This window comes from Neophocaena asiaeorientalis, unplaced genomic scaffold (assembly GCF_003031525.2).
Source record: "Neophocaena asiaeorientalis asiaeorientalis breed wild unplaced genomic scaffold, Neophocaena_asiaeorientalis_V1.1 scaffold30, whole genome shotgun sequence".
NCBI lineage: Eukaryota > Metazoa > Chordata > Mammalia > Artiodactyla > Phocoenidae > Neophocaena > Neophocaena asiaeorientalis.
In genome coordinates, this window is record NW_020174923.1 from 7,597,457 (window position 1) to 7,608,378 (window position 10,922).

At 52.8% G+C, this 10,922-nt stretch overlaps 1 protein-coding gene across 3 annotated transcripts in view; it reads right to left on the minus strand.

The window, feature by feature from the left end:
* The window catches only part of EXOC7 (exocyst complex component 7), a 17,393-nt gene extending 7,942 nt beyond the window's left edge, over positions 1–9,451 (minus strand). For all 3 annotated transcript variants that reach the window (XM_024760742.1, XM_024760741.1, XM_024760740.1), the window contains exons 1-6: positions 9,309–9,451; positions 9,039–9,104; positions 7,703–7,887; positions 7,412–7,517; positions 4,921–5,143; positions 2,789–2,956 (exon numbers count right to left, since the gene is read on the minus strand). In XM_024760742.1, the coding sequence (XP_024616510.1) occupies positions 2,789–2,956; positions 4,921–5,143; positions 7,412–7,517; positions 7,703–7,887; positions 9,039–9,104; positions 9,309–9,368 (808 nt within the window). In that variant the 5' untranslated portion in view covers positions 9,369–9,451. The remainder of the gene's footprint in view (positions 1–2,788; positions 2,957–4,920; positions 5,144–7,411; positions 7,518–7,702; positions 7,888–9,038; positions 9,105–9,308) is intronic.
* Between the last annotated feature and the right edge of the window lie 1,471 nt (positions 9,452–10,922).

Genomic DNA, 10,922 nt, shown 5'->3' on the forward strand with positions numbered 1-10,922 from the left:
CGGGTACCATCTCTCCCAGCAGGCCTCTCCCGGGCCCGCCGGAGGCCCCGCAGAAGGAGATGGAGGAACGGACACATTTCGTTCCCCCAGTGGAGCTCCTGATCCTGCCAGTGACCCTCGTTGTTCCAGATCTGAGTTCATTTTAGGAAGTGCAGAGGGTGAAGGAGATGAGATGGGCAAAGATCCACCAGGAGACGCCAAATATAAAAAACAGTACCGAGTGGCACTTAACTCAGAAATAGACAAGGGCCTGGGATGGAGGAGCTAGCGATGGAGCCCTCACACCCAGAAGGCGAGACCAAGTGGCAGAGCCTGGGGGCACCTTGAAGCAGGCAGGCCCATGGCTCCTCCCCCAAAGGGCAGGCAGAGTTCTCCGGGCATGCTCAGTGCCGGGACGCGGCCAAACAGTAGCCAGAGGAAAGCAGCACCCAGGAGTTGGTGAAATGGGACTGAGCTTCCTGGGCTAGCAGCACCCAAGACGGAAGGCTTGGAGACCCAGAGGCAGACTGGCCCCATACACCAGGGGAGGGACCCAAACCACCAAAGCAATTGGGAAAAACTCAAAAGCCAAAAAGAAGTTAATAGGAGCCATCACACAGAGAGCAGGAGGGAGGGCAGCAGGAAAGGGCACATGCTCTTGGCATGGGGGGAGAAAACCAACAGTTAGTATCACAAGTGAGAACAATGGAAACAAAACTGCAGCGCCCACAGCCTCCAGGGTCAGCTGCCTCTGTGGGAACGAGACATCTCAGGGCAGAAAACGTGGGGAAATAAAACAGCATCTAAAACAGATGTGTACAGCTGCCCTGTTAATAAAATGTACCGGGGCAGGGGAGGCACCCATGAGCGTAGCTCCGTCCCTCTTCCCTGGGGACTCCCAGGTGCCCCCTCGCATCTCTGAGCGCAGCGAGGCTCCTTGGGGCCTGGCAGCTCCCCAGAAGGCTAGCGGAGAAGGGGCAGCGTCTGAGCGGCTCACCTCTTTCTGTTTGCACCAGCCGCAGTTAGTTACTAATAACCAAGTTTGGGGCTTGGGCTCAGCATCTGTCTGGCTGGGTTCTGCCCCTTCAGTGAGCAGCCCCGCTAATGAGCGAATCAGTGCCCTGCCCCACAACCGACCAGGAGCAGGTGGGCCCGCCGGGCCTGCAGGAGCCTCGCCGGTATGCTCGCGTGGACGTAGGCTGGGGGCACTGATCCGGCAGCCGCCAAACCCACCAGGAGCACAATTACCACGAACGACGCTGAGGTCGGTGTTTCATTACCCACTGAGGCCTCCCTGCTCCTCTCCTCAAGAGCTGGGAACTGATGTCCCAGCGGCCTGATTCCCTAGTTCCTGGCGTCAGTCCTGAGCCCCCCAGCTCCTGACAACTCTTGAAACCCCACAGAAACCAGAGGGACGCTCAGAGCCCGAGTTTTCCTCTTGAGGCTCTAAGCCAAGCTAGATTAGGTAAACTGGGGGCCCCGAGATCAGATCCCTGCTCCCTGCACGGCCAGCAGCACTCCTGGATGCAGTCTGGGTCCTGGGGCCTCCACTGGGCCCATCAGAGAAGAGACAGAGGGCAAGAGAGCACAGACTCGCCAAGGCCCAGGCAGCCTTACAGCCTCCCGGAACCAAGGCACGGAGACGGACAGGCCCAGGTGCAGGCAGCTGCGGCCGCGCAGGCTGGCTTAGTAGAGTCACCGTTTGTGGCAGGTTCCCCAGGGGGTCAGCCAGGATATCCACACTGGAGGGGGGAGGACAGTGCTCTTCCTGCTGGGGCCACCCAGATTCCCTTATGCTCTACTCCCTTGCGCCCCTGCGGGCACCCTCGGCTCCACCATATCTCCAAAGCCTGAACAAAGGCCTGAGGAAGAGCAGGTGCTCGCGGCGAGTGTCAACAGGCCCCTCGTTCTCTGAGGGGCAGGCAAGGAAAACGCTGTCGTGAGGGGCGGGTCCCACCGGTGCGTGTGCCCACAGCAGCAGCTGCACAGGGAAGGCTAGGGTGGGAGCAGCCCCCAGCCTCACTGGCTCTCTCTCCCTGGGGCCTGCAGCAGCCCCTCACCCTGGAATACCCCAGCCTCTCGAGGGCCACACCTCTCAGCAGCCAGACACAGCCAGGCTTGCCAAGCGGAAGCTGACACACAGGAACACTGTTTACCTGGAGCATAGACTACAGGGGACATGATGACGGGAAGAAGGACAGACAGTGAGCTGTTCGCCCAGGACACCGACGTCCACGGCCCAGGCGTCTCCCACCTCAACACCCCTCCCTTGACTCTCCCACCGCAAGGCACTAACTTCGAGTGGAGCCCAAAAGCCGGATTAAGTTCTTTGGAGAGGAAGGCGAGGCATTATTTTCCTTTCTGGGTGACTGTGAAGGTGTAAACTCTCCCCTACCCACTTCTTCAAGCCACCCTGGCCTTCTGCAATGTGACGGCTGCAGTGCCTGCCCCTGTCCTGTCCATGGTTTTGGCGGCAGCAGCAGGCCTGGCCTCCTGATAGGACGACGCAGGGAGAAGGGGGTCCAGCAAGGGGCTCTGCCCCGGCACCCCTGTCAGCCCACCTCTCCGTGCCTGTGACCCTCCACTCCAAGGACACTTATGTAGCCCCCAGACTCGGCTGGGTAGAGAGGAGCTCACCGGGTGGGGCCTTGCTAGGTGGGCAGACACCTGCTTTCTGTCCTGCGTACCTATAGTTGGGGGTCGCTGTGAGGTCAAGCTGTAGCGGCTGCAACCCCCAGGGTGGGCAAAGGCAACCCGGGTCCCACAGAGCTTCTGTCTGGTTCTGAGGTGGGCCAGGGTGGGGTCTCACCTGGCCGCTTGACCGGCTTCTTGGTAGGTGTGTCCTTCCTCTTGTTGGGGACAGCAGGGGAGTATGGGACCCCAGATGAAGAACTGCTCTTCCGGAAATGCTCCTTCAGGCCTTTGATGGAGCGGTCCAGCTGGCTGGAGCGGATCTGGTAGTAGACGTTCATGAAGTCTGAGGAGAGATGGGCGACAGCTGGGGTCCCTGCCTCTGCCTGGCCCCAGGGCCTCCCTCTCACTTCCAGACGCAGCCCCGCAGGGCAGCAGCAGTGCCCACCACTGTTCCGTGCTAACCCTTCCCAGCGGCCTCCCACATGGCCTCGTCCGTCCCAAATCAAAGGCTTAAAAGGGAAAGTATCCCCCAACAGAACCAACAATTAGTCGTTATTTTTTATTTTATTTATTTATTTTTGGCCACGCCATGTGGCTTGTGGGATCTTAGGTCTCCAGCCAGGGATTGAACCCGGGCCCCTGGCAGTGAAAGTGCCAAGTCCTAACTACTGAACTGCCAGGGAATTCCCTGTAAGGTTTTTCTTTTCTTTTCTTTTTTGGCCATGCCACGCGGCATCTTCCCTGACCAGGGATTGAACCCATGTCCCCTGTGCGGGAAGTGCAGAGTCTTGACCACTGGACTGCCAAGGAAGTCCACAGTAAGGTTTTTTTAGATAAAAAAAATGTAAAGTTTACATCCAGCTTCAACTTGCTAAGGGGTCAAAGAATGTGAGCAATTTATATGCGGTAAAGAGACAACAAATGTCACTGAATAAAAAAACACACCATTTCTTTAGCCATGAATGAAATGCAAATTTTAAAAAATTCGAGGACTGTGAAAGCCCTGTCAAAAAGCTAAGGTAAATGAAGCTAGTGCAGAACAAACAGCTGTGGGATTTTCGATGCGTCAGTCGCCTGGCCCCGCCTACCCGGAGAGGAACTCAAGATGGCAAGAAGGTTACAGATCCGTTCCGACAGTTCTGCCCGGTAACTGTACCTTTGAGAAAACATCTCAGAGAACTTCCTACATAAGAAAAGCAAGCCATACAGCTGTGCTCACTGCAGCACTAATTGTCAACACTGGAAAACTGGAAAATCCAAAAATGCAAACGAGCAAGGAAAAAGATACGAATGCCACGGTACACTTCAGCAGCTCTCAACAAGTGTGTCACCAATGTGAAAAATGGAACAGAGCACTGAGGCTCTGACTGAAGGGGACTGAGGGGTCTGGAGGCATCCACTGGCCTCCCACTTATCCCAAGGGAGCCCCTGAAAAGCTCCTGCCGAGCCCTCGGCTCCCACAGTGCAGCTCATGAGCCGCAGACGTGCCGTGCGGTCAGTACAGGCGGCCCTGAGACCTGGCACCACAGAGTCTTCGAGGGAAGGCAGGGACAGTGATAACGCACACTGACAACCTGGTATGTGTACAAACTAACAAAGAGACGAAGAGTGTGGAGGGCTAAAAAGCTTAAAATTGAATATTCATTACAGGTGGTTTTTTTTTTTAATTTTTTGCTTAACTTGGGATTTAAAAAAAATTCCTGGGACTGGATTTAAAGAAATGATGGTACCAACATACCATGGAATATTATGCAGCTGCCAAAAAGAATGAAGCAAATATACATGTACTGATACGGAACACTCTCAAGACGTATTACTGAGTTGAAAGCAAAAAAAAAAACCAAAACAATCACAGGGGAGCGTTTAGTATGCTCCCTTCCACTTGGGAACGAGGAGCAGATACACACATATTTATTCTCTCTCTCTCTCACACACACGCAGTGGCATAAAGAAGTTTTTGGAAGGGTATAAATAACCTTAACAGTACTCATCTTTGGGTTATGATACTGTAAGCATTAGGGAAGTGGGGAGATGGACTTTTGCTTTTCACCTAAGCCTTTCTGTGCTACTTGAAGTTTTTATAATTAGTCAAAAAAAGGAAAGAAACAGGAAGGTAAGGTATATAAAAAAAGCTTGAATTTAACTAGATTCATAATTTGATACATAAGCTGTAGACTTATTCCTCATATTGTTTCCTACTAAACTCCTTTGTTTTAAAAGAAATGCAGGTGGATTAAAGAAACAAAGGGCAAAGTCCACTCCCTCTGGCCCTGCCGCCTGGGCCCCCGCCTCCCCAGGACACCTCACCTTGGTTGCGGCCATATTCCACCAGCCAGCGGGAGATGCGGATCACGTCCTGCAGCACACTCTCAGGCAGATGCTCTAGGGGCACCTCCTCCTGTACCTCCAGGTCGTCCTCACCGCTGATCAGATCCAGGATGAGCACAGGGGACACGACCTTGCTATGCCGGGTCATCAGGCTGCGGAACTCGGACTCCAGCGACTCCTTCCCCCGCTCAAACAGCAGCTTCTACAGGGAAGAAGGAAGGAAGGGGGGAGGGGAAGAAGAAAGAGGGCCCAGGGCTGTTCCAGCATTCAGCGGGCCCTCGCCTCCCCATCCCCTTCCTTTGCCTTCCTGATTCTGGGCCTCGGCCCTCCTCTGCCTTCACTTCCTTTTTCCCAGAGAATAAACGGTGAGAAGCTTTGCTTATTTCTTTCCCTTGTGTTCTCTCAAAATGTATGTTCATAGTGAAACCCAGAGTTTTACAAGAAGTAGGTGCTTCACAGATATCAGCTGATTATTTTCTCCTTGTACCATTAATTTGTGTTCTTGTTAGAAAAGGGGTTGCAAAAGAAAAAAAAAATAGATAAATTGGACTACATCAAATTAAACACTTTTGTGCTGTAAACGATACCATCAAAAAAGTGAAAAGACAATTCACAGAATGAGAGGAAATACTTGCAAATCATGTATCTGATGAGCGAAAGGTATCCGGAGCAGACAAGAGAATTGAAAGCATGTCCACACAGAAGTTCGTACACAAGGGTTCATAGCAACACTGTTCATAACAGCCAAAAAGTGGAGTCTCCATCAAGTGACGGATGGATAAACAAAATGCGGCAGATCCATACAATGCAATATTATTCAACCATACGATGGAAGGAAACACTTCCACACGCTACCACATAGATGAACCTTGAAAACATTATGCTAAGTGAAGGAAGCCAGGCACAAAAGGTCACATATTGTGTGATTCCATTTTCAGGAGAAGTCCAGAATAGGTAAATTTACAGAGACAGAAAATAGATGAGTGATTACCAGAGGCTGGGTGAATGGGCGAGGGAAGGGAAGAAGAGTGGCTGCCAATGGATTTCTTTTTTACAGGCGATGAAAATGTTATAAAATTTATTCCGGTGTTGTTGTACAACTCTGTAATTATACTAAAACTACTGTGTTTTATACTTTAAATGGGTAAATTTTATGGTATGTGAATTATATCTCAGTAAAGATGTTTTAAAAATAGAGAGAGGAGTTGGAGCATTTCTGCTTAAATGAAAAGTACGTCCTCTAGGGTAAACCTATAGCATATTCTTTGTATTCTCCTTCTCCAATCCACTCCCACACCCAAGTTCTAGCACAGAGCTCTTCACTCTGTGATCCAAACTTGGTAGAGACCCTCAAGAATCAAGTTCTCCAGCCCCTGGCATCCCAATCTGAGTCCACGCTGCCCACCCAAGGGCTGCAGTATTATGGTTTTACTGGTGTGTGCCCACTGCGTTACTGGTGTGCCAAGGTATTGATCTTGTCAGTCCTCCGGGTGGCCAGGTGGTGCTGTGCGCAGCCAGAGACCACTGGCTAGTTACCACTTTACCCCAGCGTGCCACACAAACATTCTCATTGCCGATGGGGCCACGATGGGAGAAAAGCTGGGAGGCACTGTTCTAAGCAGCAGCTTTCTGGGTGGGAGAAAAGCCAGTTTCCCATCTTTGTTCCTCAGCCCACCCCCTCTACTGGGTAAGACACACGCCTCAGGGCAAGAACTGTGGTGCCACCAGGAAGGTGTGCCAGGTGACTGGGGGTCCAAGCTGGCCTGCCCTCTGATGCTCCTCAGTGGCTGGGACGTCTGGGCCTCTGCTCCCACCTTTTCTCCTGTCTGCATCCTCTCCTTTCCTCAATGCACTGAGTAAACCTCACTTCCCAGCCCTTCTCCATCTCCCTCTGGTGATCTAATAAAGACCCCAAAACTTAAACACAAAGATACGACACCAAAAAATTGAATATGAAAACATGAATGCAGGTCCCCTCACTAGTCAAATTCATTGAGTCAGAAAGTAGAGTGATGATGGCCAAGGGTTGGTGGGGAGGAGAAAGGGGAGTTAGTGTTTAATGGGTACAGGGTTTCAGTCCGAGGTGATGAAAAGAATTCTGGAGATGGTTATACGACAGTGTGAACGTACTTAACGTCACTGAACTGTTCCCTTAAAGATGGTTAAAACGGCAAATTTTATAGTATGTATTTTTTGCTACAATAAAAAAATACCCATGCATTTATAAAAATCAAATGTTAAACTTATACTGCATATTTAACTTATAATTTAGTTAAATTATTAAGATGCAATAAAAATGTATACCTGTGATTTCTGAGACAGAGATCTTAATGCCTACAGTATGTGTATGGTATTATGTACTTCTGTTTATTCTACTGCATTCTCTTCTAAGCTGGTTCAGTGTCTCTCATGAGACCAGGGCCATGACTGGTGTCCCCAGACCTCTCACATCACTCTGCTGGCCCCTTACCACTTTGTTGAGCTCTGGGCTGTCTGGGCTGTTGTCCTGGAAATACTCCACAGCCTTCTGAATCTTGGCCATGCTTCCCAGGTACTCTTCCAGCCTACCTGTGGGGCTGGAAAGGAGAAAAGTCCTATTAGCCTGGGCAGAAGGAAGGACCAAGAGAATGGTATTTGGAAAGGGGAGAAGAGAATTAACACAGGGGACTCTAGGCTCAAATATATTCTACTCCTCCCTTCCAAGGCCTACAGCCACTGGTCGGAGAGGCGTTAGGAGTGTGACCTTCTGGCCCTCGCTCACCCCTCCCTGATGATCTTCTCAGTGTCACTGGCCACATGGTAGTAGCTGATAACGTGGTCCAGACAGGACAGAGTCTTCTCAACATTCTCCTGCAGCCGCTGCAGGTTCTCCGTCTGTTTGTGCACGGGGATGATGGAGTTCTCCAGCTTCATGAGGCGACTCTCAAAGGACGACAGGATAGACACCTGCGGGGGGAAGCTCCGTGCTCTCAGGCCTCGGGGCTGTCCCAGCACTGCTTGTGCCACCCACCAGGTCTTTGGCAATTGCTGTCTCTTCTCTGGTTTTCTAGACAATAAGCTCCATGAGGGAAGGGACAGGGTACACCTGTTCACCGCTGTATCCCCAGAACCTACCATCTGCCTGGCACATAGGAGGTGGCCCAAATAAACTGGCTGAAGTTTGATTTGAAGGCAAGTCAAGCATTAAATTAACTCCTCCTCAGATAATCACCTCAAGATGGCTTCCCTTCCACCCTTTGAAGCCAAATCTCCATCTCTATTCTCTCCGATGCTTTCCTGGACTGAACAGGAAGTAGTTTCATACAGGGTAGCCTCAAATGCATTGCTGGTACCTTCAAAACCCTTTCTCTCCAAGAGTGAATCTCATTACGTAAGAACTAGCGCCTGATGACCGTGTCACTAAATACATACTCAAGTTCGTATCTGCTCGGTTTGTGCTTTCCCAGTCTTCTCTAGGAAAAAGGAAGGAAACTCTTATTTACTGAGGACCTACTGTATACCAGGTGCTATGCAAAATGCATCTCCATGCATTAGCTTCTATGACCTTCACAGTTACACTGGAGGTTGGCATCGTCTGTTTTAGCAGAGGAGGTAACTGAGGCTCAGAGTTACCTGTCAGGGGCCACACACAAATAAGTGGAGGGGCGAGAACTAGACCCCAGATCTCTCTGACTTCAGAGCTCATTTTACACCTCAAGCCCTCTGGGGTGAAGGCTGAGTCTTTTTCTGCCCTCAGTAATCCCAGAAGTGGTAACCCGGCCGTCCAACCCTCACTTGAATTGACGATGATGCATGGCCAGTACCCAGCCCACCTAAGTCAGTCTCACTAAATGTCTGCAGAAGGAGAGAAGGAAGAATGGAGAACTTAGGCAGAGAGCAGAAAGCCCAGGCCAGTGGGGGCTGCAGCATCCTCAGCGAAGGGGCGGACACGGGGAAGGGAGTGTTAAGAGACGCGTCACACTGTTGCTAGAGAAACCCACAGCTTACCACCACCACTACCCAGACCAGCGCCCCCAGGCCTTAGGTGCCGGTACTACCGGGTCGCAGGGTTCTCTCCTCCTGCTTCTGGAAGCCCTCCCAGCTGAGGGGTTACTCACCATGTTCTTGGTGAGCTGGTCGCTCTTCTCCAGGCTGTCTCGGATGAAGGACAGCGTCTCCTCCTCCTGGGGGGAGCGCAGGCAAGGACATCACCAGAAGCCGAAGGCTAAAGGAGACCACCGCGTCCTAGATCCACGGCCTCGCCCCTGACTAGGTCTCCTCGCAGGCAGGGCCCCCTCCCACTCCCGCCGCCTCCCCCAGTAGAGGCCCGGCCCGGATCTCGACCCCTTCCCTCACCTCCTCCCCCGCCGCCCCAGCTCCAGCCCCACCTGCTTCAGCTTGTCCTCGATCTCCCGCCGCCGGGCGGACGCCTCCTGCGGGGGTATCATGACTGCGACCCTCCCAGCGGCTCTCACTGCCCAATACCTCGCCTCCGAGTGCCCTCTCGGCTCCCGTCCCTGTCACACCCACTTCCGCCCGCGGCCCCGCCCCGGGGCGCGCTGATGTGCCATGTTAGGAGTGGCGAGCTGAGTGCGCCTGCGTGCAACTCAGTACAGGGGGGGACCGGGCAGGTGGCCATCTTGGGTGTGGCGGAGAACGGTGTTCGGGTTTGTCCTTGATGCGGGTTTCCACCCTCAACAGAGAAGGTTCTCTTGAGCGGCGTTTTGTCACAACAGTTACAACTCACTTGCCGTCTGCGTGGGAAGGCTGACTCTTCTCACAAAGATCAATGATGAATTCGTTTCTCCAGATCGAAGTCTGGATCCAGGCATCGATGGCGCATTCCCCACAAAGCACAGCACAGCACACAGCAGGCGCCTAATATGTGTCCGTTTAATGAACAAGGGGCCTGTGTAATCTTGTCCCCCTTCGGCCCTAAAGCTCATGTAACGAGCCCTGTGTGCAAGCCCTCGGCTGGGGACAGAGTGGTCGCCCATGGTCCCAGCGGCACCCATAACTACAATTCTGCCTTGTGGAGGGGCTCAGCCAAATTCCTGTGGCAGGAGTCCTCGGAGCATCCATCCCAGGGATTTGGATGGGACGGGAGAGCAAGCCCCAAGCGCCACCGGAAGGTGTCTGTTTTGTAGAGATCTGTGTGGTTTTATTTGCTGGGGGTGAGGACCCCGCTGCGGAGAGGGCACGGGTGGGAGTGCTGAGGACCTGGGCGGGTAGAGAGAAGTGGCTTCAGCGGGGAGTTTTCCTACATTTGGAAACAGTGCAAGGGGAAGGATGAAAGAGCCCAGACCTGTCTGAGGGGTTGGGGCCCAGGTGGTGGGGTCAGTTAAGGAGAGGTTGAGGCCTGCCTGCAGGTATTCAGACACGGGGAGCATTGCTCACAGGGCCTCTGAGGAAATCAGAAAGGCTTGGAGAACTGCTAGGGCCCCTTCTGCAGGGTGCCAGAATGTCTCAGTTCCTCTGCCCAGACTCTCCTCTAAGTACAGCTCTGGGGCGGGAAGGGGGACCTGGATCAAGGTTCCTGCAGGGATGGATGTTCCGGATCCACCCCCAGAGCCAGCTCCTGCAAAACCTAGTTCCTCCCTCCTCCATCCCTTCCCTGCTCACCCCTGTCTGTGCCCCCAGCCCTGGGGAAGTAAGTGGCCACACAGCTTTGTTCAGTTCGTCTGTGGACCCGACATCCAGGTGCAGGTAGATAGACAATGAGGCATACGCTGGTGGGCACCAAGCCATAGGGTTCCCAAGGCCCTCCCAGGACCCAGTTCCACAAAGAGGAGAAAGAAGTGGGACAGAGAACCTGGAGGGGGATTAGGCAGCTCTTTTGGGGCAAGAGGACAATTTCAGATCTGGTGGGTGGCCGTGAAAGTGCTGATGAAGGAAATATCCAGGAGGTGCAGCCCTGTCGCAAATGAGGGAGATAAAAAGGCAGAGTCCTTGTGTAAGGATACCTACGATGATTTCGCTGAGGTGGTCCTTGTGCAGTCCTG